Here is a 20,485-nt window from a genome sequence, read left to right as displayed (position 1 = left end):
GACTGGCTAATATTAAGTAAATTTGGGTTGCTCGGTGGCACCAAAGGAAAGGGATGAGCCAAAGTCAAGGTCTACGGATGCAGCAAGGATTGAACTCCCGCCCTCACCCCTCACCCCTCTTCTTCCTTCTGACTTCCTCAGCATTTGTCCCATTTCCTAGAAGCAGAGCTTTGACCCTACCCTCTTCCACACCTCTCTTTTCCATCACTATGGCCTGTTCTGTGTCCAGGCCACCATCCTATTTTAGATCTCTATAACTCTCAGGGGTAGAGAGCAGCTCATTCTGGGAGCAGGTTGTTCAGTTTTCAGGGTGAGCATTTACACCTTGGAAGTAAGTAAACACTACAAAATAGGACTTCATTAATTTTGTTGTCAAGACTTAAGAAAGTAATGAAGAAAAATTTAATCATGCAGTTCTTAAAATGTCAAGCATAATATCCAGCAAGCTGGTGGCTGAACATGGACCAGCTCAGTCTTTTATTATTTGAGCCGTTCTGTTTCATTTTGGGGTGGGATGTGGGATTTTATACAAGTAGTGACAGCAACAGTGAACGGTTATAGAGCTCTTACTATGTGCCAGGCATCGTGCTAAGCACTTGACAATTATCTCATGTGAACAAATCTTGGAGGAAGATGCTATTCTTATCTCCATTTTATAGATTAAAAAAATGGAGGCAAATGAAGTTAAGGTGATTTGCTCAAGGTCACACAGGAAGTAAGTGAGTAAGGTTGGATTTGAAATCAGATTTTTGTGATTCCACCATCCACTGGTGGGGAATTTTCTCTCCCAATACAGGTCAGAACCTTCTTTGCCACTTATTCTCTTAGAGGCCTATCCTGCTTTTTTCCTTAGCTTTATATCATTGTAATATTTAAATATTATTTAATATATAAATATTACATTTATATATAATATATTATATAAATATATATTATATAAAAATAAAATAAATAAAGATTTATAAATATTTCTTTATAAAAGAATATTGTAACAAATCCCATTATAAAGAAGCACTCTAAAAGGATTAATTTTACATATCACAAAGTTTTTTTAAAAGACACTGATAACATATTCATCACAATGTCACTTGAGAAATAGTTCTAATTTCAGATTATGCCTTGCTATTGTGAACCTTTTTTTTAGTATAGGAAATTTTCTTCTTTTTAAAAATACATTCATTTCAGAAAAAAAAATTATATATATTCCCATTGAATGACTCTAGGATTACGAATTAGGAATGGAAAGGGCCTCAGAAGCTTTCTGGTCGAACTCCCTAATTTTACAGATAAAGTCAGGCCCAGAGAATTGTAGCAATTTATTTAAAATAATCATATTTTAAATAATAATAATTACTATTATAAATATTAAAGAATAAATATTTAATAATTACTATTATAAACATTAAAGAATAATTATTATTTAACAATGATTATAAATACTAAAGAATAATTATTATCTAATAATAATTATCTTAAATATTAAGGAATAATAATTATTTAATAATAATCATCATAAACATTAAAGAATAATTATCTAATAATAATTATAAATATTAAAGAATAATGATTATTTAATAATATTCATTATAAATATTAAAGAATAATAATTATTTAATAATATTCATTATAAGTATTAAAGAATAATAATTATTTAACAATAATTATTATAAATATTAAAGAATAATTATTTTATAATAATTAATATAAATAATAAATAAATATAATAAAATAAAGTTAGTGGAAGGATGAAGGATTCAAACCTAGGTTCTGATGACTAATCCAAGGCTTTTCACTCTAGCTTCCCAGCCAACCCAGACTACCCCATTCTTTGGCTCCTTTTTGTGGCTTATTCCTGAAATGCTCAGTCTGCTTCTGAAATCCTTACTTAGTAAAAATGGAAACCCCAGTTTTCTTTCCGGATCCTGCTAATAGAAACAATCTTTTCCTCTTGAGCTCTTACATAGCATTTTCTGTGCACCCTTTAAAATGAATTTATGTACTGTGTGTTATTCTCTATTATCGTTGTGGACCACATTTCCGCATTAGATTATAAGGGGAAATGTCTAACGTGATCCTTGTATCTGTGTGTGCCTAGTGCGATGCTCTCTGTATAATAGATGATAAGTAAATGCTCCACAGAATACTTCAAACCCGCACCCTAGACCTGCTACATGAACCATGGACTACAGGAGAAACTTAAACCATTGGGGAACGTGCCAGGCTGATTTCCTTATCTGTGTCCATCTGTACATCCTCCCACAGAATGGAAAGTCCACGGTGGGAGGGACGGTTTCATTTGTCCTTGAATCCCCAGCATGAACCAGTGGAAGGATAGGGTAGAACACTGAGAACTGGGCTTAGAGCCAAAAAGACCCAAGTTCTGGCACAGACTGTGTGTCCCTGGTTAGAGATTATACATTGCAACAGAGGTGATGACCTGTTTTTAGAAGGAATTTCCAAAGAAATGTAGGTCTGGTATATTCCCCCCACCTCGTCTGTTTCACTTCTCCCAGTTTTTGTGCTTAGTAAGTGCTTTTGTTTGTTGAATTATAGTAGATGTACAAATGAGAATGGATGAGGACATTTTGAACACCGTCTAATTCTTTCTCCCCTTCGGTGGTGGTAGTTGTAAATGTTACTTAAGAGAGGGGTTGTGACTTCTGGTGAACTCAAAGGGGCAGAGAAGGGGCAGGATTTCAAATTTCGGGTTAGTCGTAATTTTTCTTGAACTATTATTTGATGGAAAAGTACTTTTTGGTGAATCAGACAGAGATCTCTCAGTTCCTAAGTTTCCTGGACTTTTGGTAGGAGGTATGAGTCAGAGAGGTGGGGTTTTAATTTCCTTCAGAGCTAGACTTATAGGCTGGGTTCAAGGATGTACTCCCCCAGTCTGGGCATTTTCTGCTGTCCCAGGGTACAACATACGAATATTTTCCTGGGGGCCTATCTGGAGATTGCAGTAGCTTTGGAATGGAAATTCTTGGACCAAAGACGAGAAATGATCCAGACAGCCAAGAGTATTCACCTTTTTAATGTCCACAAATGATTAGTTTTGCCCTAGAGCTAATCTTCTCCATGTAAAGAGATTTTAGATGGGCTTGTTCTTTAAGTTAACATGTCCCTAGATTAATCAGTGTTTGTTTTGATTACAGGTACTAAACAAGTGTTTTCAAGAAGTGTTTTTATACTTCCTTGGTGATTTTTCAAGATAGAGCCTCCAGTATTTAAAAGATCTGAGTTTATGACACTACTTCAGCTGGAGAAGGGTTCTGGTAACAATTCAGATAGCTGGAAGAAGGCAATCATTCAAAACTGGTGGTTTTTCTCCTCTACTCCTGGTAAAAGGTTTGGGGAATCACTTTAGTATCAGAAATTAACTTGATTAACCATATGTACAAATATATGTACATAATTGAAGAAATACATTTAATAAAAATAAACACTGAGGTAGCGGCTTTGGTGCAGCTTTTAACAGCTCAAAAATTCATTAATTCTAAGGACACGTAGCTGACTACTTTGGAATAGGTTTTGGAGAACATTAAATATAAAATAGACTAAAATCATTTCCAATTTGATCACAAATCTTTTAAAAATGAAAACATTTCCTAAAGAATACAACCATGTAGAATCGTTGCAAATTGAGCATCAAATTTACCCTGGAGTATTGTGGCAGTGAACGGTGTCCTAGCAACCCCTAAAAAACAACCTATCCAAAAGTGCCTGGGGAAAGGCTGCAGGGGCCTGTAGAAGGGGATATAAAGTATTTTGAAGGGAAGAAAAAGGAGGGTGTTTTTGTCCATAAAATAATTTGATAGATGTCAAGTGTAAAGTTTTCTCTCGTGCTGGACTGATCACAGATAAGTTCTTTACTAGAACCATCATGTATAACAAACTCAAAGATGCCAATTACAGCCTCCGACATCCCTTAAATTATCACTTCTACCACTTAATAAATTCCATGTCCTAAATATTTGGCATAGAATTTAAGTGGTATCAGAAACTTTATCATTTGTGTTATTTTTATTTTCCCTTGGCTTCTGCCTATTCGATAATTGGAAAAAGGAAAATAAAATTTAAGTTTAGCGTCTGAATGTTCTTGTACTATATAAGTATGTGGAATGTAAACTATTTCAAGTGCTACTATGGATAAGGGCAAGTACATAAAACATATTTAGTAAACATCACCAATAGAGTGTGTGTGTGTGTTGGGGTGGGGGAGAAGAGAACAATATTTACAAGTTCTGGATGAAAGCTTTCAATAGAAGAAAGGATTACTATTTCTCTACACATATATAGTTAAAATCAAACAGATGTTATTATAGCTACCTAAAGTTTTATTAGGATTTAAATACCCTAAAGCTATTTTAATAAAACAATTTAATTTTGTCAATTGGCAAAAATATACCTTGCCATTCATCTAGATATTATATTCTAAATCAGAAGATCAGCCTTCTTTAAGAAGTAACTCTTTGAGGGGCAGCTAGGTGGCTCAGTGGATTAAGAGCCAGGCTCAGAGATCTGGTTTCAAATATGGCCTCAGACACTTCCTAGCCGAGTGACCTTGGGCAAGTCACTTAACCCCCATTGCCTAGCCCTTACCACTCTTCTATCTTAGAACCAATACACAGTATTCTAAGATGGAAGGTAAGGGTTAAAAAAAAGTAACTATTTGCTGATGGCTATTAAAAATGTTTTCTACTAAAGTAAAAATACCTTCAATGTGAGTACAGGAGCTGCTAATGGCAAATAAGTATATTAATTCAAAAGAAATCATAGACAACATAAAATATATTGTTTAATGTTTATTAAAGGACAAAATGTTTCAATTTTTCTCTTGTATTTTCTTTAGAAGATACTCCATTTGTAAGTTGAGATTTGGTTGTCCTTTTTTTGTTTTTTTGCTCAATATTTTATAAGCTTCCATTTTCTTTTTTTTATAGCGCTGTTGTGCTTCTTCTCTCTCTTGTTTTCTTTTTTCAAACTCCTGAAATGAAGAAATATCTTAATTGTTAGTAGCATATACATGAATAGTTAAGGTATTTTTGCAGCAGCTCTTCATAAAAATAACATTTTTGCTGAGGATATGCTTTATATTTTAAGTACTGAATAATAAAATAGTAAATATGTAAACATTTCCCAAACAGAATTGATCTCAATATTTGTGAATAAAGTTAGGAACTGTATTTTAGAAGATGAGATACTTTATCTTAACTCCAGGGAGTCTCATTTCTTACAGGCCAGTGTTGTTGGGTAAAAGTCTTAGGTATCACTTTGGTCCCTGAGTAACCTTGTACTTGGGGCCTTACCTTTAGCAGGTATAAAATGAGGATAATCCTTGCCCAGCATTTGTCATGAAGTTGTTAAAAACACATGAGGTAATGTATGTGAAATAAGATATGTGTGTGAGCTATTTATCATTATTTAGTTATTATGTACTCTATGACCCTGAAAGAACTAAGATGATATTTTTGCAAAAAACCTTAGAGCTCATTTAATCATCCTACTCAGAACTTTTCCTAAATGGCCCTGAAGTCACCCCGGCTTCTGGAAGGTTGCTCCAAGCTTTCAGTGACAGACTCTATGTTTGTTGTCTAAGAATCAATCTAATCTAACACTAAATTAACTGAAAAGTGATGAATGTTTTTGGTTACAGCAATTCTCAAACTGTTTATGAAGTTGCAGAGATGGTAACTTGTGTGAATAGAAGGACTCTACCCACCCTGAAACCCTAAAATGAGTTCTATTACTTGAAGACTTCTGAAATGAGCTTTTAATGTCAATTTTATTTATTTTTATTTCCTGAGATAATGAATTTTAACGATAAGGTCTTCTCTTTTCTGCCGGCTACTGGCTGCCAAGCTATCTGGATGAGATGTGGCTCATCAGTTCTAAATTCCTTTGAGTGAGATAATCAGGCCACCCCAGCTACCTTTCCTCCACATCCTGTCAGACTCTGATGCAACAACCATCACTGGACTCAACCCCAGGGATCTTGCTCTGCCAAAACTAACTCCTTAGGACTTCTGGGCCTTTCCCTTCGTCCTGTAACTGGGCTTTCTCTAATATACTGTCTCCATAAGGTCTTGGGACAGCACCAACTGTCTCACCTTCTCTTCTAAGTATTTCCAGGTTCAGCACATAGCACACAGTAAGTGCTTTAATAAATGCCATTAGTTCATAAATACCCAAGGTATTTAAGAGGGTTACTTAAAGACTTCCAGTTAGAAAATATAGAAGTCCTTTAAATATAGCTTATGTTTACATGTAATGTCATCCTATACAAAAGTTATGAAAGATCCTATCATACTGAGATTTTAAAATAGAATGACTCATAATGCTTTTTTCAGCAGTCTCAACTTAATTACAATTATTTTTTTTAGGAAAAAAAAAAAAAAAGATTTCACTTATCATGAGTTCTACTTTTGCCATTATGACAAATGCTCCAGGATTATGTATTATGTAAAATGAAATTTCACATAGGATGAGACTTAATTTGCCCTAGTTTGTAGATAAAATCATGAATGTAGGGACATGGAGAACGTTTTATATTTGTGAATTGTCCACAAAAATAAAAAGAAACAATAATGTTTAAAATCAATTTGGATCCTTCAGTGAAACTCAACATTCTACTTTTTTTTTAATCACTGGTACTGCTAGTAACTTTCGCATTACCACTTTGAAACACCGAATTCCAAGCAAATAAGTCAACATTTAGAAACATGAAAATGTCTAGCTCCAGATAAGTGAAGTGAAAAAGGAATGTAAAAATTTTTATAGTGGAACATTCGTTTACTTCATCTGGTATCATATTTCAGAATATGGTTAACATCAGATAGGTGGAAGAAAGCACAATGTTCCCAATTATCTAAGTTTCAATAGCTCCACAGAGAAATACTGTTTCTATTTCACCCCCTGAGTCATAAGTCTATGGACTATAAAGCCATCTTATCAAACATAAATTTTTAAATGTCTTATTCTTCATTGGCATGATGAAGTTTAAAAGGCTTATCAGTTACAAAACAAAAATAAAGTAAAATAATGGAATGCCATAAATGAAGAGATGTTAAGATATAGAACAAATTAATTTTGGCAACATTATTCAGTCATATTTGGAACTACTTTGATGAAGGCTGTAATACTTTTAGAGGTGGCATAATACCAGCAACTTTGAAGTATTTAAAACAAGGACAATCTATGGGTCCTAATTTTTAATAGTTTGACACTATTTTAGTTTACGCCCCCTGTTGCTAAGTTAAAAAAGGCTATAATAAGAATAAACACCTATTTTAAAGATTTTTATGTCCCTCATCTCATAACCTTGTCTCAACATACAACAAAAAAAGACTACAGCAAAGACTGGTTTTTCTTAGTGGTCAAAATGAATTTGGTTTATCATAAGAGCTAGTCCTAGAGTTCTCTATATTAATGGATCAGTTTTAAAGTCAAAGGGACTGATAAATTATGAGATTTTATTTCTTTCATTTATTAAAATATGAATAACTGAAGTTCATTATAGTCATATAGATAAAATAGTATCTTGAATGAAAGGCCAGAACGCAAATTAACTCTGTAAAAATATTTAACTACATATTATGATACATGATTTTAAAGGTAAGAGTTTAATTCTTTAAAAAAAGAAAAAAAAAAAGATTTTACCTGCTTCTTAGCTGCACGCTTAGCTTGTACCTGCTCATATTCTTCTTTTGCTTTTTGATTTGATGTTTTCTTCTTATTTCTTCTTGGAGTGGCAACAGGGCTATAAAAAAACAAATGTAAAAAAAGTTATGAAGGCCAAAAAATGATATTCATTAAACCTAGCAATAGGTCAAATGTTGCTAACTCGAATAAATTTTAAGTGTCTCATTTCATGAAAAGTCAGGATTATAAAATATTAAAGACAGATTTTATTACTTTCATGGACAAAGAGAAACTAGAACCGGCTAGAAACAAATTGCTAGGCAGATTCTCACTGTATATTAAAACTAGGGACTTAAGAGAGCTGAAAAGATCTTTGTCCAAGGTCATAAAGCCAGTATATAAGAGGTGGGACTTGAACACTTGTTTTCTTAGCTTATAGGCTGGCTTTTTTTACCCATGATGCCAGCTTTAGCTCTATTACCAAACCAATCCTTACTGCTGACTTGTTCCCCTTTTCAGGCTTTCTCTGTTCCTGGGTCACAAAGTACTGTTTGTGTCTCATTGCTCTGCAAGGACCATAATTTCTTCAAGCAGAGCACCATTCCATTCATCTTTGTATATCCCTCAGCATAAAAACAACTGCCTAGGCTCAAAGTGGAAACATAAGCAATCTGCTACACTGATAAGTCTATTGAACAAGAAACAAAATCCAACAGAATAAGACCACTGCATATTCATTCTATTCAAAAGGCCTTTGTTACTGTTTGACAATTGCAGACACCATCTAGTTAGAACTCCTGCATTTACTGATATGCCCACATCAAAACTTCCTCTTGCCTTTTTCTGTTCAGGCTTAGGGGAAGAAGCATTTCTGTTCTCCAAAAGTTAAACCCTCAACCAATCCTTTTATGCAGAAGAACTTTGTTCCTACATTATCCCTTCCTTCTCCAGAACAAATTTTTAGCTTCTCTAACATTTACATTTACCTTTGCCTAGAAATACACTTGGAGTGTAGGAAGTGAGGAAGAGAACAGATATTAAGTGTAATTTTGTAAAGCAAAGTTTATTAGCTCATTCGATCCTAACAACTTTGGGAGGCATAGGTATTATTCTTCCTATTTTAAAATTAAGAAACTGAGGCAGAAAGAAGTTAAGTGACTTGCCCAAGGTTACATTGCTAATAGTGTAAGATTGGATTTGAACTCAGATCTTCCTGACTCTTACTGAATTACTGAGCAAATCTACATTCTCAAGGCCTTCTTGTATTTGATCCCAAACTATCTTTAATGCGTCCTAACACTCTATCTTAGGGGCCATCTAGTCCAACCAGTAACCAAAAGAATTTCCCTTAAATTCCCAACAATGGGGCATTAAGTCTTGCTAAAAGACATCCAAGGAAGGGTAAACCACTACTTTCTAGGGCAATTCACTCTATTTCTGAGGGAAAAAAAAAAAAAGCCTAAATCTTTCTCTTAGTAGCTTCATTCCATTGTTCCTATTTCTAACTTCTAGGACTAAACAGAACAAGTCTAATTCATTTTCCACCTCCCAGCACTTCAATTACTAAAAGGCAACTATTATTTCTACATTGAATCTCTTCCTTTTCCAGGCTACAAACAATTCCTTCCCCTGGCTTTTTGGCATGAACCTGACACCCCTGATCATTCTGGTTACCCCCACTTTTATATTACAGCTCATCAGTGTCCATCCTAACATATGGTAGGCAGAAATGAACACAAATGTGGTTATAACCAAGGCAGAGAATAGCAAAACTATAATTTCACTTTGGGAAGCCAACCCTATTTTAGTGATGCTCTAAATCACATTAGTTTTCTCTGGTGGCCATATCACATAACTGACTCATTTTGAACTTGCATGGTTATCAGTGAGTCACTTTGATCTACACATGGCCATTCCCTTCATCTGAAATGCTTTTCCTTTCTCATTGCCATTTATCCAGCCTGCTGAAAATCTTAATAACCTTCAAGGTCCAATTCAAATTCTACCATCTCAATGGTGCTATAACTTATTTAGCTAGTGAGAAATGAGTTCTTTTTCTACAATCAGAAAACAATTTTTACTACTTTTAGGAGAGTTGTCACATTGTTTTATATTTTAAAATACACTTATCTCCCTCTATGATACTTTACAAAGAATGTTTTCTTACCCACTTTACATTTTGCTATACTTTAGCATTTCTCACCAGATAGCAGTTTTATAGTCAAAGAAGGGCTACAGCTTGTGTTAATTTTATTTTTTAAACCCTTGCGTTCCATCTTAGAATCCATGTCACGTATTGGTTCCAAGGCATAAAGGTGGTAACGGTTAGACAATACAGGCAAAGTAACTTGCCCAGGGTCACAGAGGTAAGAAATGTCTGAGGTCAGATTTGAACCTAGGACCTCCTATCTCTAGGCCTGGCTCTCAATCCACTGAGCCATCTAACTACCACTGATTGGTGTCAATTAAAAAAAAAAAAAAAAAGCAGTTGTGGAGAGATGAGAAAAATCTCAAAGTAGAGGTTTGTACCATTCTACTCACTTATGACATATAATTTGGAGTTAGGGAATTTTAAAATGTAAGGAACCTTAGATATGGTCTTTTATTTATTCATTTTTTTAAAATTTCTTTTTTTTTAAACCCTTAACTTCTGTGTATTGGCTCCTAGGTGGAAGAGTGGTAAGGGTGGGCAATGTCAAGTGACTTACCCAGGGTCACACAGCTGGGAAGTGTCTGAGGCCAGATTTGGACCTAGGACCTCCGGTCTCTAGGCCTGACTCTCAATCCACTGAGCTACCCAGCTGCCCCTATTTATTCATTTTTAAACCCTTACCTTTTGTCTTAGTTATCAGTTCTTATACAGAAGAGCAACAAGGGTAATTATCATTAAATCACTTGCCCAGGGTCGCACAGTAAGGAAGTGTCTGAGGTCACATTTTAACCCAGGTCTCCAGGCCTGGCATTTTATCTAAACTTGACTTTCCCAGGTCATTAGAGTGCATCATTGGTGGTTAAGATCTTATTCACAGTCCAATACTCTTTCCTATATGCAATCGTACTTCCCAATTCATTCAAATACTCTATGAATACATTTTCATTTGATTATGGTAATTAAAATAATTCAGTAAGAAAAAATGTAATTTCTTAATAAGTTTTCACAATACCTTCGTCAAAATAGCCAACAAAGCCTGGTTTTAAATTCCAGGATTTAAACAAGAGAGAGAAAACATACTTCATCGACACGCTAGACTTTTCTTCTGGCAATTGTTCTTTTTCTTTTTTATCTTGTTTCCTGAGCATTTCTTCTTCAGCTAAATAAAGATGTTTTAAATGCTCAGGATATTTTTCTGTAAACTGAGACTCTTGAGAAATCTTTGCCTTTTTTTCTTTCTTTAGTAATTTTTTGTACTCCTGCTGAATTTTTTGTTTTCTCTGAAATGCAAATCCTTGTCCTAAATTGAAAAAAAAAATGAGAGCAACAAGTTAACATAAATAAAGGAAACAATTTTAAATGTTAAGATCATCTATAAATCTAATATTTCAATCAAATTAAAAACTATCAATTAAACATAACTTTTGTATCATGTCATCATCATAAAGTACAATCGTTTTATATGGTTTCAATTTTTAAAAAGCACAATAAGAAACAACAGCAAGGATGGCATGCTCTTTGCTGCTTATTTTTTAAATTTGTTATAGAAAGGAGACATGATGCTATCCATACTCTGTGCATATATAAGCAACTTAAGGAAATGAGATGTTTAGCATTTACATTATTTTATTTTACTACATTAAGGAATCAGAATAAAGCCCTATTTGTACCAAAAGCTGTTAAGTGAGTCCTCAGATATTAAGATGACATGATTTAGAGCTAAGAAAATTTTCAGATCTAGACCAGTGATGGGCAAACTATAGCCTGTGGGCCAGATGCAGGCAACCTGAAATGTTCTATCTGGCTGTGCCATTATTCCTAATCTGACGAATACAATGAGTAGGATACAACACAATGCAACTTTGAAAGAGTTGCCTTAGAAACAGACTGGCAGATGAGCATTTCCTTTCCTTTGGCCCCCTCTTTAAAAAGTTTGCCCATCATTGATCTAGACCAACAATAAACTGAGGTCCTAAGAGGTTAACTGACTTTCCCAAGCTCGCCAGAATTTAGTGGTTGACACTAAATTCAACGCTCTATCCATTAGCCATGTTGCCTCAATTACAAATGTTTACAATTAGGAAGGGAAAAAAATCTTCCCATTGATTCTAAGTTTTGAAAATGGCTTCCAAACCACCCACCCAAAACTCTGATGAATGTTCTTACCAAGACCTAATTTTTGCTCCCAGAGACAATTATGTATGAAGAGCCTCCTTTTGTACAGTTCTTTAAAATTCATAAAGTGCTTTCTTCCTAATAACTCTAGGAAGCAAGTTCTATAGATAGTATTTTCCCTATTCTACAGCTGAGGTGCAGACAGGTGATACATCTTGTCCATGATCAGGCAGTAAATTTCAGAAGACAGAGAGAGCATGAAGGAATGATAATACTGGAGTTGGAGTCTGAGAACCTGGTTTTGAATCCCAACTCTACTCCTATTCCCAATGTGACTCTGTTCAAGATATTTAACCTGTATCTAAATTTCCTCAGGGATGTTATTATATGTGTAAAATGATAGCCTTTAATATGGTGTTTCCCACCTCTACATGCAAGTTACTAAGGCAAAGCTATTTTCCTTTGTCAACATCTCCTTTTAACGCCACAATTCCTGGCTCAGTGCCTGGTGAATATCTATTTAATCAAGCAAATACCAATTGAAAATTATTTCATTTTAGTGGACTTAAGACCCCCAGGATACATACAGGTTTATGTTAAAAAATGCTGATCCTGCCTTCTCTTTCCTCAGCTGGTTTCCCATCAGGGTAACTCTTTCATTACAACATCATTGTGAAGTAGGTGCTATTATTATCTCCATTTTACAACTGGGGAAACTGAGGTAGGCAACAGTTAAGTGACTTGCCCTGGATCACATGGTTCCTAAGTGTCTGAGGACAAACTTGAACTCATGACTTTCTGAATTCAGGCTAGTGCTCTATCTTCTCCAGCACCTAACTGTGCCTGTAAAATCTAGAGGGTGGCTTTCATAGCCTTATTCCCCTTAATTGAGAAGGCTGTACTTGTAGATAATATTGAGGCCTTTGGATAGAGTTAGCAAAAAGAAATCTTATCCTCAATACCAATGCTGTCAAACTCAAATGAAACAGGCCACTAAATCATGCATAAGGATCCCCGAAGGTCACACGTTGACTTGGAATACCACATATTAACATTTCTTATGCTCAACTGTATTTTAATCATTTTGTTAATACTTTATAATATTGGTATTTACATTGCTACTTTATATTTGCAATAGTATTTTTATTACATATTTTACATTTAATAATAGTATCATTTTACATTATTTTATAGTATTTCAATAATTTGTTATATATTTCATAACAGTAATTATTGCAGCTAACATTTACATCTATCATAAGTAACATATATCATATGCCAGGCATTGTGTTATGGGCTTAAAATTATCCCAATTTGATCTTCAGGGCAACCCTGGCAGGTAAATGCTATTATTATCTTCATTTTATAGATAAGGAAACTGGGGCAAACAGATTAAGTGACCTGCCTAGGACCACATAAATCATAACGTGTTGGAGGCTGAATTCGAATTCTGGTCTTCCGGATTCCAAATCTGATTCAGTTCTCTCATTTTATCAGCAGAGCTCCTTCAAATTCAGCCTTTATCCAAGTGATGGTTAGGTGTTAGGTAAGAGGCCAGAGTATGGAAGAAAGTAATAAACGTTAATCTAGCGCCATTGTTTGCGAGGCGTGGTGCTCAGACCTTTACAAGCATTACCGATTTTAAACAGGAAGTACTGGGCTTACCACGTGCCCGGCACTGTGCTAAGCTCTTTACCAATATCGTCTCATCGGGATGGTGCCTGAAGTTGCAGTAGTACAGGGAACTCCCCAAAGAGAAAATTCCCTCCACTATGGCAGTTCAGCATTTTCTAGTCTTAATGAAATGCGCGCGAGAACAGGGAAGTGAAGGAAACTAAGCAAATACACATTAATTCGGCGCCTACTGTGCACCAGGCCCTATACCAAGCGCTGGGTCCTACAGCCCACACAAATCAGAGGTGGATCCTGATTCCAGGCGTCCATCCCGGGCTCCGAGGCGGACCGCGTGTGCTGCCTCCCACAGGTTAGCGAAAGTCATTAATGGTGGCCGAGCTGATTCCCGGCATGGGATCCGCCCCTCCCGCCCACACTCGGGCTCTACTAGGCCTCAAAAGGCCACGTATGTTACTCACCCTCGCGAACGCTGCCTGAAAAAGCCTTCTGCGTGTTCGCCCGCCATGTCCGTTTCTGTTGCAGGAGCTTCTTCTTCTTGAATTCGGGGCTTCTTGCCGGTCCGCCCTGGGATTGGGCTCCTCGGGTTCGGGGCCCTCGGGGCCCTCGAGCGCGGACCACACCAGAGCGCTTCGCTGGAGCCATGTTCCTGCTCGTCTGGGACCAGCAGCAATCGCGGAGCCGAGTACGTCATCACGCACAGGAAGTCGATCAGGTGACCCGTCGGAGGGCACGTCACTCCGTGCCTGTGCTCCGCCCCTTTAGTTGAAACGAGCCCCGCGGCCGCCTGGGCGCCACCTGCAGCCAGGGACTGAGAGCGTCATGGCTGCCGCCCGTCAGCTCCCGGCGTCGGGGGATCTGGACGTACTTCGCGGCAAAATGCGAGAGCTGATGCGGTTTCTAAGCCAAGCCCTGCCCATCGCCAACGCCCACACCGTGGAGTTTTACACGGGAGCCTTGTGGGACCGTTTTGTGGAGGGGTCCCCCGACAAAGTGATGGAAACGCTGAAATCATTTGGACTCCCTGCAGAAGCCGCGCCTGCGCGCTGGGAAGAGCGCCCCCTGGAGGAAACTGGTGGAAACTCAGGTGAGCAGCGCTGCCTAGTGGAGGAGAGGTAGCGTGACATAATAGAAAGCACTCCACTTTATTTAGGATGGAGGTTCGAATCCCAATTGCCCAAGTACTTTAGTAAATTAATCTCCCAGCTGGCAACTCAATTAAAAATAAACACACACTAAACAGAAAGCTACCGATTTAATGGTCTCTGAGATCCAGGCACTGTTTTAGAGCGCTGGAAACAGTGAAAAGAACAGTGACTATGGAAATCGACAACCTAGGTTTCAATCCCATATCAGATATTTAGTGGGTGAAAGGAAAGGTAATTAAAATAGACGGGCTTGCAGATCTCCTCTTCCTCTAGAACTGTGCTCAGAATAAACGGAAAATAATGAAAATCAGCACCATCCTCCTATCAGTCAGATGATGACACCCTGAGGTTTAGGACTGGACTTACCCTCAGGGAATTTACTACGCCTAGTAAGTAGTTATGTGTAAACAAACTTAAACAAAACAAGCTATAGATAGGATGGGTAGGAAATAATTAAGGGAGAGCTGGAACTGGTGTGCTTGGGGAAGGCTTCCAGTAGAAGTTGGGATTTTAGTTGGGTACTTATCCGAGCTTGCATTCTCCTAAGATTAAGCATTTTACTGTGGTTTGCAGCATTATAGTTTTCAGTACTGGAAGATATTTTTTTAAATCATCTGGCCCAACTTTTGCATTTTACTGATAGGGAAACTGAGGCCCACAGAAGTTAAGTGATTTGTCTGATGTCATGCACTTAGAAAGAATTGAGCTTAGATGTGAACCCAGGTTCTCTGACTTCAGAGGCAGTGTCTTTTGTTACATCACATTTCATAGGGAAGTCTTTAAGATTATCTTTGGTTTCTAACCTAACAATTGTAACTAGGAATTCCTTCATATTTTCAGTTAAATCCAAATGTTTTGGTGGGTGGGACAGGTATGGTACAAAGGACAGTTTCACAGGAAGCACAAGCCTACCAGGACCTGAGATGTTCCCTTCTATCTCTTTACTCTGGCCCATTCCTTTGTCTTCTCACATAGTCCCCAACCTCACCCAACTTGAACTCTAGTTCTGTGGACACTTTTAAACATGCCCACCCACAGGAAGCAAACTTCATTTCCCATGTCAGTGCCCTTGTTCAAAGTCTCAACTGTCTTATTTATGACTCTTCCCCAGATTGTTCATAATAAAAAGCTTTTTTAATATCAACACATTTCACTTTCCTCCATGAGCTAGATATTAATATCCATTGATTGAAAAAATACATAATGATAGAAACTTAGGATTCAAGTGATGTTTAAAATGAATTAAAAAAGAATTAATCACAAGCATCCACATACATTTGACTTATTTTTGGCAACATTTGTTTTATTTGTACAAAAACCTTTCAATTTAAAGTACTCAAAATTATCGATTTTACATTTCACAATACTCTCCATCTCTTGGTGACTCATAAATTCCTCTCTAATCCATAAATCTGATAGGTAATATGTTCCTTATCCAAATTTATTTAATATATCTCCTTTTATGTGTAGATCATGTATCCATTTTGAGCTTTTCTTAAGGAAAAATGTAAGATATTGGTCTATACCTACTTCCTGCCCAACTATTTCCAGTTTTCCCAACAATTTTTACCAAATGATTATTTCTTATCCCCCAAACCTGGATCTATGCTTTTGTTCAATTAAAAAGTTACTATAATCTTTCACGCCTCTTTGTTGTATGTCTGTCCTGTTCTACTGAGCTACCTTTCTATTTCTTAGCCAGTACCACATAATTTTTATAATTGCTGCTTTAAATTCTGGTACTTCTATTTCTCCTTTTACATTTTTTTCATTAATTCTTTTGCTATTCTTGATCTTTTGTTCTTCCATGTGAATTTTGTTATTTTTTCTAGCTCAAGAAAATAATTTTGTGCTAATTTAATTGAGGTAGCATTGAATAAGTAGATTAGTTTAGGTAGGATTGTCATTTTAATTATATGGGCTCTGCCCATCCATGAACAATTAATATTTCTCCAGTTTTTTTAGATCTGACTTTATTTATGTAAAAAGCATTTTATGATTATATTCACATAGTACAGAAGTGCCATTGGTCAGCCTTTATCCTGGAGAAGCTTTGAGAACAAATGCTCCACTTTTTTTTCTCTGGAGAGTCTGAGGACTATAGGTGTGTAATTCTGGGTGGGCTATCAGATGTAATCTTTTATCTCTCTGTCAAGTGAAATAATATTTGTAAAACAGTCCAGGAACTGAAACATAGTAGGTGGTTCATAAATGCTTACACTCTTCCCTTTTCCTTTCGCTACTTGGTTCATTGCTGACTTTTTTTTGTTGTTTGTTACCAGGCAAAGTGACATGCATGAGAATGTGGAGGAAGGGGATGTATATTTGGAAACAAAAAATGTCATTCCCAAAATCCAACAACAAAAGACTGAGGAGTTTTTAATAGACAAGAAGTTCAACATAAGCCAACTGACTTGAGAAGTAAAAAAAGCTCCTGTAATTTTAGGCCGCATTCATGGCTTTCCATTAGATTCCATAATGGTCCCTCCTTGTGCTCTGATTGATATCAGGGTCACATCTGGATGCCATCAGGAGTCTTGGGTTCATTTTTGGTTGCTAAGTTTTTTAGAAAGGACATTGACTAACTAGGCTGCATTCTGCGGAGGGTGATCAGATGAGTGAAAGAACTGGAGAACATTGCCATTGTACAGGGTTTGTGGAAGCAATCGAGCATATTTAGCCTGACAAACAGAAGACTTGTGGAGATTTTAAAATTAATATTCAATATCTCCAAAGTATAATATTTATAAAGATCTATTAATATTTAACTAGAGAGCTAGAGAACTCGGGGAACGTTCAACACTCAATTCACATGGGAGAGAGTACGTGGCAGAGTGAACCCAAACTATACACCGCCTGCATAAGGACCCACATATATGAAAGGCAAAAGGAATTGTGGGTAATAAAGAAAGGAATTTTGGGCAATGTAGTTACAGGAGTTCAAGATTTTCTAACTATACACTTGGGAGGAGGCCATGATTATAATCTGTAAGTATTTTAAGGGTTTTCTTGCAGTTTAGTAACTTAATTTATTCTGTTTGGCCCCAGTGGAAAAAAAGAAGAACACTGTGGAAGTTGCAGGGACAGATGTTGGCCTGCAGTAGCGGGAAACCTTTTTTGTGGGGTTGTGCTGTCCTAAGCTGAATGTGCCATCTTGGAAGGGAATAAGCTCCCCATCACGAGAGTTTCAAGAAGAGGCTTGGATGACCCATTTGTTTAGGGTCCTTTTCAAGTTTGAGATGGACTGGATGACTTCTGAGATCCCTTCCAATTCTCTGATGGAAAATTTAGAGATTACCTCTGGCCACATACCTTATCCTCCCCTCCCAGCCCCACCAACTTCTATTGCAGGTTCAAAGACATTTAGAAAATACTGCCCCAGTTTTACTTGGTGTTCTGTTTCAGTATTCAATTCAAACATTGTCAGGAAATTCCTTGTATAGCTATCCTAAATTCTTCATGCTGTAGCTATGGTCTGTTTTCTCTTTGTGTTCATAGGAGATGGAAAACAGCTGGTTACCATTCTTTATATAATAACCTTTCATAAACTTTAAGCCTGTTAACATACCCCCCAGTCTTCTCCAGGACAAATAATTTCTGTTCCTTTAGCCTTTCCTCAGAAGTCCTATTTTCTAACCCATTAATAATTTTAGGAGTTCTTTGAAACTCCTTCAAATTTTCTATATCCTGTCAAGTTATGAAGCCCAGAACTAGTCACAACACTTATATTTTAGTAAAAGTACAAGTCTAAATGGAGTAGAAGAATTACTTGGTTTTTAATGCGTGATAAAAAACAATCAGTCATTTAATCAGCAAACATTTATTAAGTATTCACTATCTGACAGGCATTGTGCTAAGTTCAAGGACACAACAGTCCTTGCCTTTGAAAAACTAACATTTTAATGGGGGAAGGGGCAATATGTAAATAAATATATACACTGTTAAGAATGGATTAAATTGTCTGGGAATGATTACATGTTAGTTGCCAAATCCAATTATAATTCTTCCATTTGAAGGATGATGCTTCCACATGTTCTTGCATTATATGACTCATTCATCTTATGGAAGTGGGTTTCAGTCCTCTGCTAGGGAGCCTTTTCCTTCAGCTTTTAGTAAAAAGCCTGTATTTTAGTGCTTTCCCAGTTCATGAAGTCCCTAGTTGCCTTGAAGAAGGATGTTAGAGAAGTTAGATAAGATTCCCATCTTTTAAAAATAAACTTAGGAGGCTAGTTATTACACACTGGGACCTAGTTATAGCACCATCCACTATAGAGCAGAATTTATTATTAGGGTGTATTCTTGAACCCTTTTCAGACATCTTGTTATTAAAATGCCAAAAAGATCTCATTAGGAGATGGTTGCTACTAGGTTATGGACATGAGGACATCATTATAGAAAAGCACCAATGAGAATAATCTAGGACTACACCATAGGAAAGAATTTTTTTTTTTCTGTAAATAGCTGAGAATAACACTTTGGTCTTATAGACAAATAAGTGGTTGGGTGGAAGACTGCCTGAAGAGTCATTATTAAGGGGGGTTTAGAAACCAAACTTGCCTGTCACTAAAACTATGTCTGTTTCAGTTTACTTCAGAACTCATCTGATGTATGCAGATGTGGGCATGCAATTCTTCACTTCATTTCCTCCATGATTTTTTTCTCTAGTGTAAGCAATATCTGTCTTCTCTTACAACATGATAAAAATGGAAATATGTATTGTAAGATGCATATGTACAACCCGTATCATATTACCTGCCATCCTGGAGAGGCAGGGGAGAGAGAACATGGATCAGAAAATGATTATTAAAAATTATATCAACATGTAAAAAAATTTTTTTAAACCACACCTGATTTCATAGGTCCTGGCATTCCCTCCACTGATAACAATCAAGTTGCTTTTAGATCTCAATAGGTAGTTTTCATGAATTCCTGAATGCTCCATCCCTGGGAGTCTGGAAGAGAACTGCAGGAAGAAGGGAAAGCCCCGGATACTTGGGACATGAGATTTTTCAGGTCTTTCTTAGCTGTAAGGGCGTCTTCTTCAGGTCCAGGGACAAACTATCCGACTTTTATTCCAGGACCTGTCTAGTTAAATTAGAGACTCAGTAACAGGTGAGCCATACCAAATAAGAAATAAATAACTAGAGAAGACTTGTACACAGCCTAATAACTTCACTTAAGAAGGAAATTACCTTCAGAGCAGATTGGTTCTCTTAGAAGGACTTTAGATGGTTGAAATACTTTGGAGAATGGTTTCTGAAGGCCCAAAATGTTATGATTTAAAACATATACTCATTGTCTTCTTGACAATACATTTTCAAAATATTCATTAGGAACTTAGGATAAATATGGTTTCCTGCTAGCTTGGGAACAGCAGTTCAATTGCAGACTATTTTCTGAGCTCTGCTGACTTAGTTCACAGTACCTATTACATTAACAGATGTTTGGCACAATAATGTGTTTTATAACATGAAGTTGCCTCTAAAAAGGCTTGTGTGTAGTCATTTAAATATTTTTTCTCCCTCAGGAGATCCTCTGGGCTAGACTGAATCTTAAAGATTCCTTCTCTCCTATGGACAATAGAAACTGCTAGAAAAATGAATTTGCTATTCTTCAAATTTAGAAGAAAATTAGAAAGAATTCAAATAGGAACATAAGCAGCCGGAATTTGTTCGGGGCACGGAATGGTATAGTTTTAACTAAGACTCTGGAAGCCCAATTATACATGAAAGCCTTTCTCAGATCCTCAGAAATGTACAGATATCTATATTTAAATTCATTAGCATGGCTAGTTACTTTC

The 20,485-nt window shown here is 36.5% G+C and overlaps 2 protein-coding genes across 3 annotated transcripts in view; one reads left to right on the top strand and one right to left on the bottom strand.

Moving 5' to 3' along the window:
* Positions 1–4,787: 4,787 nt before the first annotated feature.
* On the bottom strand, positions 4,788–14,228 carry CCDC59 (coiled-coil domain containing 59). Of its 2 annotated transcripts, none has more exons than XM_044677252.1 (4): positions 13,999–14,228; positions 10,871–11,090; positions 7,657–7,756; positions 4,788–4,984 (listed from the first exon to the last, which is right to left on the bottom strand). In XM_044677252.1, exons 1-4 carry the CDS (start codon positions 14,180–14,182, stop codon positions 4,823–4,825), a joined length of 666 nt encoding a protein of 221 aa, XP_044533187.1. In that variant the 5' UTR covers positions 14,183–14,228; the 3' UTR covers positions 4,788–4,822. The 2 variants fall into 2 exon arrangements, with proteins under 2 accessions (XP_044533187.1, XP_044533188.1); XM_044677253.1 differs by having other exon boundaries at positions 10,803–11,090; positions 13,999–14,224.
* A 131-nt stretch (positions 14,229–14,359) lies between these two features.
* METTL25 (methyltransferase like 25) overlaps positions 14,360–20,485 on the top strand; it is a 169,247-nt gene continuing 163,121 nt past the window's right edge. Inside the window, exon 1 of the mRNA XM_044677743.1 lies at positions 14,360–14,624. Coding sequence (XP_044533678.1) covers positions 14,360–14,624 — 265 coding nt within the window. The remainder of the gene's footprint in view (positions 14,625–20,485) is intronic.

This window comes from Gracilinanus agilis, chromosome 5 (genome assembly GCF_016433145.1).
Source record: "Gracilinanus agilis isolate LMUSP501 chromosome 5, AgileGrace, whole genome shotgun sequence".
In the NCBI taxonomy this organism is placed as follows: domain Eukaryota; kingdom Metazoa; phylum Chordata; class Mammalia; order Didelphimorphia; family Didelphidae; genus Gracilinanus; species Gracilinanus agilis.
The sequence above is the reverse complement of the archived record's forward strand: the minus strand, read 5'-3'. Positions and strand labels throughout refer to the sequence as shown.

Excerpts from the sequence above, each read along its gene's own strand:
- CCDC59 (XM_044677252.1), bottom strand. The coding sequence starts at position 14,182 with ATGGCTCCAGCGAAGCGCTCTGGTGTGGTCCGCGCTCGAGGGCCCCGA. Across the intron at positions 11,091-13,998 it reads TTCAGGCAGCGTTCGCGAGG|GACAAGGATTTGCATTTCAG; the intron begins GTGAGTAACATA and ends TTTTCAATTTAG. Across the intron at positions 4,985-7,656 it reads AGCGTGCAGCTAAGAAGCAG|GAGTTTGAAAAAAGAAAACA; the intron begins GTAAAATCTTTT and ends TCTTCATTTCAG.